Genomic DNA, 21270 nt, shown 5'->3' on the forward strand with positions numbered 1-21270 from the left:
CTAGCTTGCAGATGAACGAACAAGAGAAGTTTTCCATTAATATAAGATGTAGGTTCTACCTATGTGTTTATTAACCCTAACTGCAAAATGTTTCAGGTTTCAAAACAAAGTTATTTTAATTTTGCTCTACACACCGTGCTTTTTAATTTACTACGGAAAAATGAATACTTCAAATTAAAGTATTACAGTAGTGATTAACTGTTGCAATATTTGTTTTATGCAGAGCCAAGATAGTGAGTAATTTGAAATAGATAATTTCACTCATGCTTTGTCTATCCTAAAGAAGTAGTTTCTTTTACCGACATGATAGAGTGAGCCATAAAAGTGTTGAAAAAGTATACTCGTTATAGTTTTTGAAAAGCTTACTTTGTGCACTTACTCTTCGGCACCATCTGAAGACAGTGACAGTTTGCAGGAGCAAACACAATTTAAACTTTAATTCGTTCTGAAACATTGAGGCAAAAAATCTTTAATCTCAAAATGTTTACAAATAACTTCTGGAAATAATTTTGCAGCACCATAAAAAATATTCTTCTTCATAACGTTTATGCTTAATCGTAAATAAAGATTTTTTATACTTTGCATCCCTTCACTTTACCACACTAAGTAATTAAACAAAAAAAATATTAATCAACTAAGCAGTATAATGGTATTTGTCAGTACGTATTTAAAAACTCGTAACTGTTGTATTATATAATACCTAAAAGAACCACACTCTAGATGTTTTGAGTTTGTACCGTAATAACATTGAATATATTAAAAAAAAACATTATTTAAACGAAGTATTTTTAAAAAAATATTTATTTAAGTAAAACATCACTCACTTGAAAAACCTGAAATATATTTAAATATAATATCAGAATGTCTCTATAAACCCTGAGATATTACTCACGTAAAAAGAAACCCCGCAGTGAATCAAATTCGAAAATATTCTCACCTTTCAGTGCTTAGTAGGCACAAACTTTTTTTTTCCTGTTGTTGACTAATGTTATCTGTGTAGTTTTTCAGTTGAGCCAACCTAATTTTAGTCTTGTGTATACAGTTTTATAAGAAACATTACTCTAACTCAAAATGTTTTACTAATTCACATTTAAATCGCAAATGTTTGGTATCATAATTCATCAAGTTTTAAAGTTTTAGTAGAGTCAAAACATTAAAATTAATTTCATTTTTAATACATTAGTGAATTAATGGGTATTTTTAATTTTGCTGCACATAATTTTTGCCGTAAATTTGTTAACCTAAATAAAGTATCTCAATATTTGCTTCCATTTATATTTACATTTACATTTTCACTTAAGTAAAATGCAACTGTCGATTTCATTTTTTTTCAAAGTAAACTTTTTTCGAATAATAAGGTAAAAAAAATAAGCCCTTCAAATATTTTTTTTTATTTATCATTTATAATGGATACGATATTCGTGTAAATTTTATAAATATTTAATTAAGTTTTATGAATTTTGAATTATTACTCACATAGCATAGTTGTAGTTAATTTTGCTGCACTTGTAATATCTTCTTTACAATTATATATATTTTTCGTCCATAGTTCTATTATTTATTTTGTACTTTCAGAAAGGGGACAACACACTCATCTGCAAGATATTTTGCAAATATAGATCAATTTTTAATTTTAAGAATATAGTTTGGTTTTCTTTTATAGTAAAATTGTTTACTTCGCTGATCAGCATTTTCCTCCCAATTGGGTTAACTGATTACAGACGGTTTCACGTTGCCTTTTGAAAACTTGAATAATCTAGTGTCAGTCTGCGTGTAGATTGGTTATGACAGTTACTATCTTAAACTGTGTACCAAATCGCAAGTGTATTTTTTTGACGTGATAACGTCTTATAAATCGATGAACGCCGGCTGTACGCACGAAAAATTGTCACGTTCCGCCTGAGCCGAACGTGCAAGAACCGGGCAACCACCGTGCGAGAAAATCTTATATAATATCAAACAGGTTAAGGCGGGCTTTTTAACTAATTGTTTGTAATTACTATATTTAAACAAATTATTTAAATTAAATTTGCAAAACTGTAAATAATATTTGAAAATTAAAAAATATGCAATTTTTCATCAATGTTTTCTTATGACGTTATCGCGTAAAATTATCGTCCGTAAACCGACTTTACAGACACCCCCCTTTTTAAAATTCTACGAGTCACCTATACCACAATACCACAATGACCGTCGTGCAAGACATTAAGTCAATTACATTAAAACATCGCTATAAGATTGAGCTAGTAAGTTAGTTAACGGACAGGATTATATACACAGCCAAAAGATGTTCGGCATTCTTTTATCATGTGGTTAAAATAATAATTTATCAATTTTATTATCAAAATGTTATAAATAATTCCATTTGGTAAATCTTGATAATAATAGTTTAAGAAGCACTTTACTTTATAATTTGACATGAATAATAAAAAAAGCACGCTAATATAAGTAATTAATAGTGTATTATATGCCATTAAGTACAAAATTTAAAAATGTATGACATATGTTAGAAATCTATTAAAAATGTATAATGGTTATTAATATCTATTAAAAATTTCAGTTAGTAGTGCATACATTGCTATAAGGTACATAATTAAAATTAATTTTGACAAATACGTTAGAAATCTATTAATATCTGTCAAATCTATTTAATATTTAAAAAAATACTTTAAAATTTTTAATTAATTAGAAAAATGTTGCTTGATTTAATGTACATAGTTTATTCGTGAACATGCAGGTTGAATCAATATGAGTTTGTTTAAAGTTAAATTGAAATATTTACGTTTTACACAATATCGTTAGCATCTTTCTTATTGTTAAACACAATTTTGTTTCTCTGTTTTGAATTATTTTAAGGATAATCAATTAAATGTTGTCAAAACATATAATAATTATTAGTTTTGTGTAGGAACAAAACACACCAAGACGTAAGATTTCATTTATTTGATCATTATATCCCAATATATATCAATTAAAAATTATTTTGAAGGAATACTTAATATTTATTTTACGTTGTTCTTGACAAAAATTAAATATTAGCTTATTTCACAACTACTCAATTATTAAACAATGAATCTAGTGTTTATTTATTGAGTGGGTTTTACAAATATTTCCATTGAACATGAAATGTGATATATATCTATTTACTGGAGTGTAAAAGCTTTTATCTTTCAATGTTTTTTTCTCCTTTCGTGAGTATTTGACTATAAAAAAGTAGCAGAAAAAATTACTTGGTTAAAAAACTCTAGAATATCATTCATTGTCTTCAAAATTTCTTCAATCAATTTAAACAACAAGTAATAATAAATAACTGATAAATTCTGCAACATTATATTGAAATATTATAAGACATCATCATTCAACCAAAACTATTTAAAAGGAAATATTTATTTAGCAATAAAACGAACTAAAATGTGTGTGTTTGTACCAGGTTTTCCCCATAACGAAACTAAACGATTTTACGCAGTTGGCCAGACAAATTCACGCAGTAACCTAGTTATGTGAAATGAATCTTGTTATGGAATATGACACCCTGCAGCCGTCTGCGCTACCAAAGGGAAAACTCTTTAACTTTTTAAATTACTTCGCGTGAATGGACAGTTTAGTGTGTCTAGCAAGCAAGCAGGACGGGGAGTTAAGTTCACAGCGCGAAACTCGTGTTCTAAATCGTAATGAAGATAAGAGAGACGGGGAGAAGGATTTGCACAAAGCTTTACACTAGTGCACAGCCTCCCTTTTCGCGTTAATTACTTTGCTTGCCCCGGCTCCGAAAAGAGAAACCGCCAACTTAATAAATATTTACGGTAATGGCTGATGAATGGAAAACGCAGTTTTCCACGTGCAAACGCGCTGTAATTAATGGGATGCGACGTCAGCTAACCTTGGAAATACACCGCTGCGCGTTCGCGGAGCTTGATCGCCAGTTCAACGGAGAGATTAACGTGGGACATTTAGTGAACTTGACAAAACCAACTGTGAAAGGACGGGGGTTTTAACACATTTACGTTTTATTACGTTTACGTATTATTGTGGCTTCAGGTAAAGTTTTTATATTTTAATTTTAGCGAATGAGATTTATACACCCTTGAAAATTAAAGTTGGTTTACAGACATTTGGACGAAAAATTCTCTTCAAATAAACAAAGAGTTCTACTAAATTCCAGATAACTGGCTTTTCTTTCATACAAATACGCCGTATTTAGTTTTCAGAGTTCTGTTTATGGGGATAGAATACACGTAGGAGAAATAAGAGTGTTTTTGTAGGAGTCTTAACAAGTTTTTGAATGTAGTACTACAATACCAAAATTATTCTTGTGTATGTGTTTAAAGTAACAAACATAGCACCCGTAATTTAACGAATTTACGTGAAAATTGATGAAGATCACTGGATAATTTGTAACCAGCGTTCTCAGTAAATTTTAAGACATTTTAAAAATTGTATATCAACATTTTAATCTTGATTGAATCGTTACGGCTTACGTTAATCAAACTTAATTATTATTGACACAAATTTAAATATTTGACAGCAATACTCGCAAGAGTAGTTCGTGCTACATGCTGTTGCCTTTTTGTCTTGTGTTAAAAATTGTGTATTTTATTTTAATGCTTCTATTTCATTTTCTTGAAAAACTTAATACAATGAATTTTTTTTAATTTTGAACCCTTAAAACCGTTACATAGGTAGTCTGAAAATATATTAGGGGATACATAATCCTGGGTTCAAATACCCAACAAGTATTGGATGAGTTACAGGTGTACATTTATGTGTACCGCTTCCATGATTACCCGATTGGGTTTTTAATATTTAGCTCTAAGTTTATCAATTTGTTTTGAAGTTCATTATAAACTTAGCTTAAGGCAAGATATAGAGTAAGACGTTTTTTGAAGGGAAAAAAAGTAAGTTGTTCAAATGTTTATACTCGACGTGGCTTCTGCATACTGGCATGTCTATTCCTTTCAAACGTATATTTGTTAATCCGTCAGCTTCATTGTAATAGGTTTTTTTGATATTCGGTTTGATTTCAAGTCATTTTCTACCAACAACTTCACTATATCTAATTTAAACACAACAAAATACAATTTGGTTTGAATATGATGTAGTTAAAAAAAATTGTCAGTGGATAGCATTGTATACACAGAGGGCGTTCGGCTATGTCGAGCGTGTGACTTTTGTTCTACTTGTAAGCATTGAAAATGCTTACATAATTATTTTTTCGTTTTTATTTTTAATGTAATATTTTTTTTCTAATACACGTGTTAATGTTTTGCGTTAGTAATCAAGTCATTTTTAATCTATATTCCTCGCAGTTTCTGCGTTTCTCACTCGTGAATTATAGTCAGGCTAGAATATTTTACCAGTTTTCATTCCTTTTTTTTATTAATATACTACCGCACAGGATACATTTTCGTCGTTGGTTTTACAGCTTTGCAATAGCTTCCAAGTAGAAATTTTGGTAGAAAACTAGTCTCGTTCAAACAGTCTTCCTTGGTTGCTTATCAAGAATAAATTTTTAAAGATTTTACGAGAATGGGAATTTGAGCTCTAGATGTCAGCGAGGCAAGACGATTTCTGTGCGAGGGATGACCTCGAACCATTCGAGATTCCGCACGAGGACCAGCAAGAGCTACCGGCTTCCGCGAACATTTTTTTGTGAGGCTTGTCCGGCAAATATTTCCCGTATTTGCACCTCGTAAAACTAGGGAGTGCGATATGTTTCCAGCCCAACTTCCGCGCCGTTCGTTCACCCCACACGCAGCAGAGGCAGGCCCAGATGTGACGCCGTCGCAGTCCATCAACACGCCAGATCGCTGGTCTTCGTCGGTTGGATCGCTGCCTTAGTCAGCTTCCTGGAGGTTGTTATGATTCAACTATAAGATGATCTCAATTCTTGACTATTCTAAGACAGGGTGATAGGAGGCTCAAGACTAAGAATGAAAGACAATTCAATATAGAGACTTTTACTGTCACGTACCGTTACAGTGTTAGCTGTCACCTAACTCCGACAAAGATAAGGAAGCCTCTCTACCACACCTCGGCAGGTTCCTTACCCACGCTGTGCTGGGTCGCGCTCGCGGCAGGTTCTCGACGACGGACTGCGGCGGCCGAGGACCACGGCGCTCCGTGGTTCCGATGTCCCGACTTCAGCCGTCCATTCTACGGTGGCTGTCGTTTTTATCCTTCTGTCCGCGTCCGTGTTGATGTTCCGTGTTGTCCCTCTTTTCTCTCGCAGCGGCGGTCGGCCTTCGGCGACCCGCGTCGCTGTTTCGCTGGCGGTGTTGAAATTGCTGACACCTCGTGTTTGACTCAGGGCGAGCCTCGAAGCCGCTTACCAGAGTGCTCAGAGCGAGTCATAACAAGGTGTTGCAGTCTTCAGATACAGAGTTCCTGAGCATCGCCTGTTTGCCGAGACGACGTGTCCAGAGGTCACGAGCGATACCTCTACTCTCGGATTGTGAGCTTCCGCGACAACGAATTGTTAAATAATCCGATGCGACGTGTGTGTGTGTATGTGGTCTGTCTTCGAAAATCCGGTACGTTTCTACGTATTCCGAATTTTCTACAAAATATATGAGTACTCTTGGCATTTGGGTATTTAAAAGAATGGCTGGGTTGCATATAATGAATGCTATTTATTCGTGAAATCTTCATATTGAGTTCGCAGTTACATCTTGTTTTGGAATTGTAATTATTTTCGGTCAATGTAAAAAATCTAAATTGTTTTTATACAAGTTTAATAATTAATGTTTTTTTATCTCTTCAAAACATAATTTTCATAATAGTGTTCGTGATGCTATTGATTTATAAGCATTCATACTAGCCACAATTGAATTAATATTGTCAAATATTAGAACTTTATTTAGTCTCAAGGCGTATAACTACTTATTCCTTTCACCACTCTATATCATTACCACAGAGCAGTGCTATAATTATAACACCATAACAAAATACTGTGAGATTTAATAGTCAGTAATTTCGCCCAACTGTGAGTATAAAAATACGCAGCTCCAGGGTTCCCAAAACCTGTACCTACAGTTGAATGCAGAAGGGATGTACAAACTGGTTTTTCAGCCAAAAGAAAGCCATGCAGCTGCTTTAAATATTTCGTCCAAATTATATATATTTTAAGTTCCTATGTCGCGATTCTAACCATCTGTCAGAAGAAACTTTAAATTTGACTGTTTAGTTGGCTGGCACTACGTGTAGGTTAAACTTTACATTACTGTTTAAACAAATGTCACGTTGCGAAACCAAAATGCTAGGCGATTCCAGAGCAATACCATAGTATTGGCATTTCCGCCATTTAAAATAATGTTGTTGCAAACACGATAACAAGTACCCTTTTTTTATTGGTTTTTCCACACTTCAGCGATTGCTATTTTGTTGCTCTAGTTCATAACAAATAAGAGAACAAGAAAATCGCAAATTATTCACGAACCGGAGGCGGCAAATGGCCCAGTTAAAAACGGTAATATTTCCCATTTCGCACACGTATAATTAAAACATTGGTTCCCGCGGTATTCAATCAGCGGTCGAATTAGAGAGACTCTTTGTGCCTGACGAGCACCGGGGCGGTAGCTGTTGACACAACGATAATGACCGCCACGCCCCGCCAAAACAAAACAAAAACGAAACAAATCAGTGATTTAACTCGTCCGTAACCTGTAACGGATGTTCCTACAAAATGAATTAGAGTGTATCCTGAATGAAAATAGTTATGGTAATCCTAATTCCAATCAATTTCCATGTTCAATTAGCATCCGTGCATAATATAAAATCTGCAATAAAACAGGGTTTTTCCTGTGATTCGTTTTCATTTGTGTTTACGTCTACAATATTCTTTTTTTATTAACTATTTTTTTTGTTAATTTTATCATCAAATCTTTCGTATTTGTTACATCAGTTATTTACAGCATACTACATGTGAGGAATGTCTATTTAAAACATGCTATTTTTATCCTTAAAAATTAGTAGAAAAGCGAAAGAAAAGTACAATGAAATGCAAAAATAACAAATCCGATATATTGTCTAGCACTATTTTAGTAAATATTGATGTGAATCCAGTGTATGTTATGGTTGTTTAAATGTTAATATATATTTAAATTGTTAAAACTATTTTCTCTGGAAGTGTAGATAGCCACGTTTGAGCATACACTCCTTATATCTAATTATTGATTTACGTTATATTATACATTCACGAACACTTAAATGCTTACGGAGATAACCTTGAATATTGCAAGGTACCTTACTACTGTATTTTGTTGTGAGCTTGTCTGTGTGTGCGAGTGTGTATGTGTGATCGCATCGTCAGCTCTGATTCGCCACCGCGCGAGGCTTGTATCGTCCTGTTCAGCGCCCCGCCCCCCCCCCCTCCTAGTGGTGACGAGAGGTCACTGTGACTGGTGCAGAAGCCACGGATGAGAGCAGAGATGTGCCAGTAGCGAGAGTAGAGAGATTATGAAGATTATAAGTAGGTAACTGCTCCCTGATGATGGCGACTGCAATGTCGACCGCAACGTCGGTGAATTATTTGCCAAGGACGCGGCTACAACCCAGAAGCCAAGCTACTTCAGACAATGGCCGTGAAAGTCTGCGAACATTATTAAGAGAGATTATAGTTGCAGAGACGTGGTCATAACTCTATTTAATGGTAGCTGGTCAGGTATAATGAGTACAGTGGGTTGTATACCTGATTGGTGAGGATCAACTGCATTCGGGTAGCGGACGCTGGTGGCTGGAGCACTGGAGATAGTAGGAGCGTCCAACGATGGAAGCTGTAAAGTGCAGATCCGTGTCAAAAGACAACAAACGGAGTTATTGAGGAACCGAACAGGCTTGAGAGTTGTATCTAAGTACATGTTATGACTCTATGGACTAAGGTTATACTTGACCGATAAGTGCAAAGGTCCAGCAGAAGTCCACAGCCCGAGGTCTGGAGTCGACGACCCGCGCGCTCAACGAGTGTCGCAGCAACAGTTAAGGCTCTACGCGCCGGTGGCGCCGTGCAGTGGAGTGGAAACGAAACACACATCAAGGCCGATAGTTTCGGTACGCTGACAGCTGAATGGATAAATGTATCGGTAGACTCGGACACAAAAAAAAACTGTGTTAAAAACCAATTAATTGATTAAAACCAAAAGAATTATAAATAAATAATAAATATATGTAGAGTGACAAATAAATTAAACACAACAAGAGGCACTGAGGTGTGCAGCACACCTCAACGTCAACTACTGAATATCAACATAAATTCTTTATATTTAAAAATTTAAAAAAAATTAGTTAAAAACTTTTTTAATTTAGGTTGATAACCAAATTAAGTCTGAGGGTTTTTTTTCTTCAAATTTTTAAAAGGCTACTAGCTGTATTTCGTATGGATTAAGAATTTTCAAATATAATGCTTGCTTTTATATATCTCCATAAAAAAACTTATCTTAGTTCACTTATAGTTAAATGTGGTTGTTTTGTTTTTTTTGAGTATGTCCTTAAAATTAAAAATTCATGAAAAATTGAAAATTATTAGAAGCTGGTGTAATTAGGAATAAATGTTCAACTACCTAAAAAATTACTTTTTTAATAATTCGAAATAAAATTGATTCGTGGTGCCCAATTTTACGTCTCTAGGCGTTTTCGTCTCCGCGCTATGCAAACTACAGACATGCCATTTATTTATTTTATTAATCATATTCATTTAACAAGCTACCATTCAAGGATTATTTCATTTATTTCTGATGTTTTTATGTGTTACTAAATAACACGTTTTTATATCCAATTTTCCAAAAATTTAAGGAGCCTAATAATACACTTCTGGAGGAATACATCACCTGTACTTCCTACTTATTTAATTTTCATAAAATAAATTATCTCCCAGCATGTCGGATACCAAAAACTACTCGTCCTGTAGATACTATATATAACAAATCTCTACTCTCAATCTTCTATGAATATTATAAGATACTAAATACTTAAGTTTTATTGTATAGCTGTTAACTAAAATATCTTAGTTAATTTTTTTTGAAAATGTAATGGATTACTAAAATGTGAAAAAAATACTGTAGGTACAAATAAGATGCATTTACTTTTCATTTAACTTTTTCTTAAACATATGTAGGAGAAATGCCATATTTGTATTGTTAATTTTCAATTCCCTTTAATTTTAGAAAATTTATTTATTTTCATAACATGATTGTGAATGTTAGCAAAAAATGTCTTTAAAGTGCACTATTTAGACGTAATGGGATGAGGTCACAGCGCATGCACTTCTCTCGGAGTGAAGATAATCCCAGTGTTCAGCGGCCGTTGTCGCCGCAGTCTTGGCTTACGATTTGGAGTTGCCACGTGGTGTAGAGTTGGAGTTGCCACGTGGTGTAGAGTTGGAGTTGCCACGTGGTGTAGTGGACCGAGGCGTATCTGCACCTTGCAGTCCGCGTCACCAGGGTGACAGCCAGGTGCTTATTGCAGCTGAACGGTGTAGCGAAGCGAGAGCCAGTAATGGAACCTCTCTTTGAAGTAAACGCAAAGGTTATACTTCTCGTTTACAGCGAGGTCATTAAGGAGCAGTTACACGGGTAGAGTAAACGGGGTAGCAACTAGGGCAAGTAATAAAAGTCCCGCTGCTCTCCTCGTATTAACAGTTGGGACAGTACTCGGGAGAGTATAAAGCTAGTAGTTGGAAGAGTCGAGGTGGGGAAACATGTGGATAGCAGCTCGCCCACTCTCCTTCCCGCACCACGGCATTTTTCATCTCACGGCTCATCAGCCCACATACATTCACTTGTGAAAACAGCTGCAGTCTAGTAGAGGAAAACTGGTGAGCTAGTTCATAAACACGTGGTGCTCATTTTACTCAGGAAGATGAGGTATCAGAAGCTGAAACTATTAAATTTCTATAGTATGTCCATTAAAGAATGCCCCAGTTACAAATTGTAACAGTATTGACTGTAAGCGATGTAGAGTTTTGGTTCAAGGTCACAATTAATGACTAACTCAAATCAGAGATTAACTCAATCAGTTCTAAATAGGCAAATACGCGAGTACTGTTTTTTTTTGTTTGTTTGTCGCTTGCAGCGCCACCTACGCAAAATAGCGACTTCTGAGAGTAAAGCGTTTTCAGTTCTTTGCTAAGAGTGAATTTGTAATTTTAGTTGAACTTTGTTTATTGTTTAATTGTCTAAGTACCTGACCGTTTAATTGGCTGTAATGGTAGAGATGACAGAGCTATTTTTCACTGGCCTCCACGTTCACCTGACAAATTCATGCAATTTTTATCCTTTGGGGCTTTATAAAAAATCGTGTCAAAGTTCCGCCGCCAGAGTTGAGGCACATAATTGAAAAGGCTTTATTACCTACTTCCATTAGACGTGTTAAGCAAAGTGTGGAAAGATAAGAACTTTACGTTGGATGCGTGCCGTATAACTAAAACAGCTTAATGATTATAGGAGTGGATTACTGACATTGTTTACCTAATGGCAGCACAAACACTGAGAAACTACAGCATGTCCATAAAATAATGTCTTAGTTCAATGTTATATTATAATAGTTTAATTAAGTCTATTTACCACAAATAAAACCTCAAATTAAAGTTAACACTAACCTATTTTTTTTTACAAATGTTCAATATGTGCACCTTTAGTTGTAGGACACACATCCAACCTAAAGTCCAATTCATCCCACACTTGAGTTATCACGTGTCAACCATTATGACCACTCCAACGGCCAGAGACTTTGACGTTCAAACACTTTCGTACAAAGAAATTCCATCACGTTGAACTTAAATTAAAGATTCTTAGCAAATTGCAAAACACAAAACTTTTTATGCTCAGAAGTCGCCATTTAGCGAAGGTGGCGCTGCAAGAGAGAAAACAACTAAGCAGTATTCACGCATGCGCTTGTCTTAAACTGCTTGTGTTACTCTTTAATTGTGATCTTGAACCAAAAATTTACATCGCTTACAGTTGATACTATTAAAATTTATAACTGGTACATTCTTTCCTGGGCTTGCCGCTAACTGTTATCAAAGACAGCCATGTGTAGTCACGTAGAGCCACACTTGCGATACATGAGCGTGCGGTCAATTGTATGAAAATGGACTGAAACATTTTTTGACATATTTCGTAAGCTGGTTACTGTATACAACGCGGTCTGGTAATACTTACCTGTATTTACCTGTGAATGGGTTATAATTTTTACTATCATTTTTTAATTTTTTTTAATATGAACCACATTTAAAATTATGTAATGAATAAGCCCTATCAGTGGCAGTATCTCTTCGTAAATCATTCTTTATTATCCTTGTAAATTTAAGTAATGAATGATGTATGTCCCATTCAGGTCACTAATTTATTTTTATGTTTAACAAGATGAAATGTTTAGACGTTTTTGAGTGACCGAACTTCTAAAAAATGAAAAATAAATATGTAGTTCATACTTTTTGTATGATTAGTTGTAAAAGATAATTTTTTTAATATTTGTTTTCAAATGGATGAAGAGAACAACCAAATGGAATTAAAAAAACTAAAAAGTTTTGGGTTTAAAGGTAACGCTGGTGTCTACAACGTGGTGTGATTTAAAATCTTTTCAGAAAAATTTATTTAATGTTATTAATTTTTTTAAATCATAAAAATTCTGAGTATTTTAAAAGGTCAGGTAAAACTGGATATTTCATACTGGAATAAATTGAACTAAACCACATAGCTACCAGTAAAATTGACTTCAGTTTAATATTTCATTTTAATCTCTTTATCCACACTGCACTTACGTTAAAACATTCAACTTTGCCAGATTATTTTGCAAAAAGTATGCGATGTACATTTAGTATTTTCATCTTGGGAAAATTCAACCACACAAATGGTCGGTAAGTTTAACCGTGTGAAACGTGACCTGGAACGGGGATATACTACCTTGATCATGGTCATGCTGCGTGTGAGTTGTTTAACCAGTACTTGTGGCGGATGCTGCAGGCAAGCGCATGTTTGTTCCAGGTGAAGCCGGTAACGCACAGACGGTGGCGAATACGTTTGGTACTCGTTCGTTCTTCAGTGACGTCATCGCCAGATCCGCGCGTTGGAGTGGACACGGGCGCCTTCACCCCTCGCCCGAACGCGATCTCCAGGACGGAAGACAAAGAAACGTTCTCCCTTCTTCTTCTGTATTTCGCTGCGAGTGCGAACGAGTTCCCAAAGACTGGCGACAGGTTGCTCTCTCACGCCACCAAGTTCATCGAGAATTTGTTTTGCAGTGCGTGGTCGCAGGAAGTGCGTGAATGTTGACTTTTTTCCCTGGTCTTTCTGTCGAAACTTGCGCGACATGTAAACAAAACCTCCATGAAAGTTCTGCTGCAAAATGTTTCATACGAGTAATAAACTTATTAATAACTGGTTACTTGGAATTACACACAAACCTTGTAACTATTTGGTAAACTACTTCCGGTTTCAACTGTGAATACAAGTTTTAAAATGCAGGGAATTGGGGACTTAATTATAAGGAGGATATATCACCAAAAAAAAAACTAAACCAGCAAAAATGTTTTAACGAAATCATTAGATTGAACTGAACACATTTACCATCTTTTAATCATGATTTTAACATTACGGTGAAGAATTGGGTTTATTGACAGTTCAGCGAGTATGCCGTGTCAAATGTTAAATGGCTCCCCGAAATTTGGACTGCGAAAGTTTGTGTCTAATGCAGGGTATTAACTCCTAGGACATTAACTGTTACCTCTAGCAAAATGATCACTCAAGATTATCGATATAAAAAAAATTATTTCTTTTTACAGTGAAAATGTAGTGACATATTAGATTGGAAGTTTGAACATCACTCGCTGTTAGCAAACTAACATCGTGAACCTTATGCTTAGAAAGTACGAACTGGTGTAAGAGGGTACACGAGTACACCACAGTGTTTAGGTCATAATATAATATCACTGAATTTTTTATTTGTAACAAGTGTGTGACAGTTATGTTTTGTTTTAATCTTAGTTTGCCAAACGATACAACTAAATTATGTTGACTTGTACGTCCTGCAAAATGTTTGCGAGGTGCAGGAGGATTTTTTTTCAAGATCTATTATATTATTTATATAAGTATTTTGTGAGGCATTGTATTATCTAAATATGTTTCTTTAGTCTTTGTCATTTATCGCAATTTAAAAAATGTAATTAAGAGATTTTATTCTGTTCAAACTACTGTGAACCCTCTTAACATGTGTAAAAAAGTACATAATGAAAGGTGAAGCCCTTTATGGCTAATATTATTAGTTTTTCTTAGTCATGACTATCAGTTGTTATTAGACATACGTGAGTGCCTTACAACAGCTTCATACGAAGTAAATAAAATCAATTTTAGTGTAAATGTTGAGTGTTAAATGTACATTATGAAAGATGTCACGAAATGTAAGTTTTGGAGAAATCCACAAAAAATGGCTTGTATTAAAGGTTTAAAAGCATGTTATTCCTTACACGAAAATTATAAAAAAATACTGTTCTTTTTATCGGATTGTTTTAAGGCGATAATGTAAAGTATGGCACAAATTGCTTCAATATTTGACGCCAATAAATATGCTAATACCTAGATTCATTATATATATTTTATGGAAAAAAATGCCCAAGATTGGCATTTATTTTGTTCGTATTGAACAAATATAAAAAAAAAATCCTGGCATTATTGACACCTCTCCGGAACTTCTGCTTACAGCTTTTGACGTCATTTTTTTAAATTTATTTAGCATTATGTTCTTCAAGTTTTTGTTAATTGTATCGTACTTGCAACAATTGGCTCGGACGGTTAAACAGCAACACGTTTTGAAGTCCAACCCCCCCCCCCCTCCCCTAGTACCCAACTCGTCAATCGATCCAGAATGTTTAGTACATCGAATATTTAATATTTAATCGACTCGACACGAGCTTCAAATCCACTGCGGTATGTGTCTCACGTTCCTCGGGCAGACGTATTTACCGATTCATTTCCCGATGTCAACACCGCCAGGGGCGGACTGGTCTCAACGGGATGGTTGACTTTACGTGGAGACACCAGTGCGGCGTGGCAATTAATTGGAAATTTACGAACAGCCCCCCCCCCCCCTCCCTTCCCCTGCTCATTCATCGGCCAACCACGAGTGTTCGTTCACACCTTACTCCTCGTCGATATGGGATATGGTAGGTTCCAGCTAACGAATGCACATTTCTGACAGATGTAACTTCATCACTGTTTCCAGTTTGACAGATGAATATGCTTCCTACGTTTTCGTCAAAGATAGTAACTGGTTTGGCTTGCCTAGTTCTTTAGGAAACAAGGCCATTTGTTTACTTTAATGTAAAAAATATATACGCTTCGATTAATTACAGATACTTTGGACATATCCGCTTATGTAGTTTTTTCTTGATTTAAACTAGTTATATTATTGTTATTAGCAGCTGAAAAAGAATAAGTTCGTTCCCTTTGAAAAACACAACATTCCGTCTAACAAAATTGTTTTTTGAGGGTTATAAAAAAATGTGTAATTCCATCAACGTGTCTGATTGATTAAACAAAAGCAGAGAATATGTGCATTCTCCTATGTATCCATAATGAATAAGTGCTTCACAGGGTCGTATCTAGCCTTGAAAAATGGTATTAAAAACAATCATTTTTTAATATATATATTTTTTTAAAGTTTGAATTATTATATCTGCAGTTAGTTTCTTTTGGATAAAAGACGAAAGATACCTAAAATGAAAGGTCAGTTAGAATAAATTATTTTATATTTACATTTAATTACATATTTAGTAGAAATTTCTTTAGCTTAAATAACCTTTACTTTTACCTAAGCAATAAGATACCTTAGTTCCTAGAAGCCGCTAATCTGCATAATTACATTTGTTTTGGTGTATTGCATACGTGGTATCTATCTTGTGTGTATAAATAAAATTGCACAACGTTTGTACAAGTTATTACACAATAATGTGGTTAAATTACATTAATCCACAGTTCATAAGGAGTTCACAAACATAAAAAACTGAACTATCATCATTATGGTGTTGAGTAATTAGAGTAGGCCTAACTTAAGTTATTAATCCAGCATTCGTAGGCAAATCAAAGGAGTTTAACAATAACATTAGATTTACATGTGAATCAAAAGGAATAAAATTAAGCCTAAACTAAGTTTTTGTGGACCAATTAAGCATTCTACTGCTTGTGATCCATATACGAATATTAATTTAATGCTTAGTCATCTGAAGTTCCCCAAAGTATCCCGACTAGTTGTTTGGTATGGCTAGGCTCATTTTGGCTTGCTGCTATATTCTCTAAACCTTCTTAACCTTAACTTATTGAGTCATTTGGAAACAGGCTATGTATTAATTGCGTATTCTTGTATTGCTAAAGAACTAGTTGTTTTATAAGTTGTCTTGCTTCTCTATTGGATAATATATTAATATTGTTTCGTATTACATAAACTTTTTGCATGATTTGTTACACATAATTGGTTTTATGGAAAGAGAAACATACGATATAACAATATACCATTTTTAATCATTTAGTTATTATTTCATGTCCTTAACTTAGAAAAATATTTTCCTGACATTCGCAGCTTCAATCACTATCAGTACTATAGGCTCTATCTTTCCTATATATATTGTTACGATCGGGTTCGTAAAGGATAGCCCAATTAAATATTTTATTACACTACACAGTTTTATTGATCCCCAATATTTACTTCATTAACAAATAATCCAAAAATGCCAAATAATCAATTGCACTTAAAAATGTTGCTTCCTCAGTCACTCGTTTTTACACACCACACACCTCGCTGGGCCGCACCTCTGGCGCAACTCTCGCCGCAGCGCCCCTCGTGGTCCTCCGTCGCAAGGACTCCGCCGCCGCAGACGCACCTCCCTTCGCCGAGATCCTACTCGACGCCTCGCTCGGAACTTCGCTCGGGACTCCGCCGCGACCACGACACTATTGCCCGGAACTGAACTCTCCGCCCTGGAACCTTCGTCCAGGGACTTCGCCGCTCTATCGCCCGGAAACTCCGCCGCGGGAAAACCCCCGACTCCACTGAACTCACTCGCTCCCTGCCCTGGAACCTTCGTCCAAGTACTTCGCCGCTCTGCCGCACCCGCGGCACTATCGCCCCGGGAACTCCGCCGCGGGAAAGCTCCCGACTGAACTCCACTGTGAGGCCGGCGTCCTCGGCTTATATATCAGCCCAGGCGTCCTTCTAGAATTCACGAGCGTGGCTGGGGCCAGTCGCGTCATTCCGCGCCGACCCAACGGCAGAAATCTCTAGACACACGTCGGCAGCTGCCAGGTGGCTCGCGGAACATCCCAGCTGCGAGGTGTCAGGTGTCTAGCTATCAGCGCCGCGCGGGGAGCGGGGGGCTAGTGGGAGGGGAAGCGGCGACCCAGATGCGCACGGCACATCTCATGTTGCGGCGGCATGATGTCAGCCAGCTGTGAACCTGCACGTGTCGCGGCCTTGCTCACGTTCGTAACAATATAAAGGTAATACACGAATATATGTACAACAATAATATAATCGTGATTAATTTTATGCATTATAGATTAATTTATGTATATCTAATAGCATTTTGGTAGGTCAGAATATAACCAAAATTTATTTTAATTTGATAAACATTGTATACAATAATATATTTGTAATATTTTTCTTTCGATTTTTGCAAAGAATAATTTAGTAATCTTAAATTTGAGCCCACTGTGTTGCTTTACAGTGACCAAATTACCAGCATGCGTGTTTGGTCACGAAAGGTAAACATATCCATGCCAGATTACTCACTGGCAATGTTTACTATGTCATTAAAAACGTATTATATATGTATAAACTTTTTCAAGTTTATTTATATAAGTGAGGTTATGTTACGTATGTATAATTTATTTGCATGATAAATTAAAAATTATTACATTATTTAATAAATAATTATAATTAGTAAATAAGAATAAACCTTTAACATATTGATTAAATTTCATTTTAATTATAATAGTAACTCAATTATTTTACTAAATTAATTAATTGTATAGGTACGTTTTTATATTAATTGAATATAGAGTAGCTATTAATGTAAAGGTTTTAATTTTATTGGATTAATACTTTACCAACCATAATTATAATATCACTCCATTCATTTTATTATTTTATTTCTATAAATTATTTGTATGCGAAATTAAAGTTAGTTTTTTACTGCAACAAATATCTAAGTATAACTTCTAACGCGCGTATATAAGTACACACAACCATTTTTTTGTGTACGCATACGTTATTATACGAAACCCAAATGACAAATAAGTGCAGATATTGCACACACCGTACGTACATAGAAATGTAAATATGTTAGTTGTTTTTTTTTTTCCCGTCGTATTTTATGGTCTTTGCTCTCGTTTCTTCGTATGAGTAGCCATCCGTGGAAATGAGCTGGCTGTCTACGAGGACTTCTAGTTTATAAAACGAAGAACTGAAGGGCACATACCTCTAAACATTTTGTCCAAAGTCCAAAGCTGAATTTTTGCACATTGTCAGAATTGACCATGGTTATAATCATTCCAGAATTTTACTGTCGTAGAACTTGTACGTATTGCCGAAAACGTGCATTTAAGTCCTAGATGAGAGCAAACTTACTGTAATTGATTAAAATGCTTATCATTAAGCGCAATATTTACTGTAGACTAACAGTAAAAATATCAAACTAATTAATAAACTCTATTATACACACTTATATCAAAATATGCACAATTTTATTATTATAGACGAAATATAAATTAATCTATTTTAAATATTATTCATCAAAGTTACGAAACTAAAAGTAAATTTTTTAAGTTCTACTCTTTTAAGCGCGTTATGAAAAAATTATCAGTGAATTTTTACGATTCGTGCGTACCATGCAACGAAATTTTCACAGGATGAAAAATTGCTACATACGAATAAAAATTATATATATGTATAATTATGCTTTTAAATCTTATACTTTAGTGATTGATATTAAATGTTGGGCCGTATATATAATGATAGAATTTGTGTTTATAAACCTTTTAAGTGTATTTTTAAGGGTTTCTATGAAAGTTAGATTATGTTCTCATAGGTAAATTTATTTATGGTAAAAATGTGAAATTATTTTTTTTATTAAATAATGAAAATTAGTAAATTAGAATAAACATTCACCATATTTATTGATATTCGTTTTGAATTAAAATTTATCCCGATAATTCTGCTAAATTAATTTTATACATGCGTTGATATTCATATTGAATACTAAGTATTTATTTAATTTTTTTTTGATCTGATTAAATTTATACTTTATGAACCATATTTATAATATCGTACCAGTATTTTTATTTTTTATTCTATTAATTATTTGCATGCAAAATTAAAGTTAGTTTTTTATTAAGTCAAGTATGTAAGTACACGCAACCATTTTATTATAAAACGTCATCCTTTCAGTCAATTATTCAACTGAAGTGGACAATATATATATATAGCTCGATACGTGGATTAATTAAACTTTGAATTTGCTGTAGGTGGCTTTCATTCTAAAATACAACATTCTTTAGAGCTATGAAAAAAATTAGATACATTAAGTTATATGTTATAAAAAATTAAATATTAATATTTATTATAATTAGAGCTTAATATTATTGCTACGTGCAATATCAAAAAATTTGTTTGGATACAGTAAAAAAACCTGCTACTTCAGGAAGTATAACTGAAAGGGTTAACGGCCCAACGCTAAAAACACCTGTACTTATAAATGTTCATCCTTACTGTTTAATGTTGAAGAGGGCATGATTATAAAGAGTCTGGCATAGTTTGTTGGACCGCTAGAGAGGCTCGAGCGTCGCAGAGTGCAACTACTGCTGGTCGCTAGGTCCGCAGCGCACGGCGGCGAAACTTTCGCCACGCCACATACTCACGGCGGTAAACTCTTCATATGATATTTACCATTACTGGTGGTCCTATGAGAGGTGCTGTGGATGCGTTCCGTCTTCCCCCTCTCTCAACCATAACCCCTCCAAGAACTTTAAAAAAAAAAAAAAAAAAACTGTGGAGATAACTAAAAACATAACGTACTTCAGTATTTTCATTTATTTTTTTTTAATTATTACTCTTAAAAGGCCGTTTAAGGACTTTTAATATCACCTAAATTTTCGGAATGTCCATTTAAATTGGAGGTATTTATTACAGACCACCTGAACCTTTTTGTTCATTCGTCCTCCACAAAATTGTAGCGTGTTCGACTCTACCAGTGTGCAAAAAAAAAAATTCAGCCTTGGACACTTTTTTTTCTATCCCCAGCCCAACGAGGTTATTTCCACTCGGCGCCCCACGCCGCGCCATGCGCTCGAGGGAGACTGATGGCCACGGGAGAGAGCGCACTCGTCGCCCTTGATGGAACATCTCCTCCTCCTCCACCAAGCGAGCCACTTCCGAGACGACGCGGCGCCCGTCTTCCGCGTCTCCCCCTCTCCCCGCCCGAGCAGCCCTGCAGCGGCCGGAGTCCCGCCCGCAGCTCAAACAGCCGCTCCTGCTGATTGCCGCGCGCGGCTGTCAGTCTTGGTCGCCCAGCCCAGCGGTGTTTATTTACATTCATTTCACTGCGAGATCTCCCGTCGGAGGTCACTCGGGAATAATGTTTTCTTTTTTTTTTTTTTTTTTTTTCATTCGCTGAAGAAATTGTCAGGAGACATGCTGCAGACGCAGTTGAAGTCACATCGCCATATTGTTGTTCCGTCCCAAACATTGAGGAAATTTTGACTTTGCCATCGTCTGATTAGTAAGAACGAATCATAATATCCCACGTTTAATTACAGTCACTTTTACAAGAAGAAAGAAAAAGTCATTTCCACAATGCAACACTGCATTACAGTGAATTTTTTTGAGGCGTCTGACCAATATGGCGCAACAATTAGCTAAGAAAATAAGAGGGGTGTTTTTTAAGTAAGTGTCGTTTGGAAATTCGGCCGCTGCGACGCTACGGATGGTATTCCACGCGTTTCTACCTCCATCTGTTGGCCGACCACAGACGTCATTACGGAAGCTTCCGCCGTTTTTACGTTTGATTGTAAGTATTTTAAATGCCTTCGCTGATTGCTAATCCCGCCGACCGTGAAATACGCGCTGTAATTCGTTTTCTTAGTGCTAAAGGCGTGAAAGCGGCTGAAAATCACCGTCAGTTCATGGGAATGTACGGAAAAATCATTATGACCGATAGAGTGATACAGAAGTGGGTTAGAGCTTTTAAAGATTGACACCCGAATGTTTATGATAAGGAATGAAGTGGGTGAC

At 35.3% G+C, this 21270-nt stretch overlaps 1 protein-coding gene across 1 annotated transcript in view; it reads left to right on the forward strand.

The window, feature by feature from the left end:
* The window catches only part of LOC134542327 (hemicentin-1-like), a 369603-nt gene extending 355161 nt beyond the window's left edge, over nt 1–14442 (forward strand). The window contains exon 9 of the mRNA XM_063386475.1: nt 12978–14442. Coding sequence (XP_063242545.1) covers nt 12978–12981 — 4 coding nt within the window. The 3' untranslated portion in view covers nt 12982–14442. The remainder of the gene's footprint in view (nt 1–12977) is intronic.
* Nucleotides 14443–21270: the final 6828 nt, after the last annotated feature.

Source organism: Bacillus rossius, assembly GCF_032445375.1.
Source record: "Bacillus rossius redtenbacheri isolate Brsri chromosome 4 unlocalized genomic scaffold, Brsri_v3 Brsri_v3_scf4_2, whole genome shotgun sequence".
Taxonomy (NCBI): Eukaryota; Metazoa; Arthropoda; class Insecta; order Phasmatodea; family Bacillidae; genus Bacillus; species Bacillus rossius.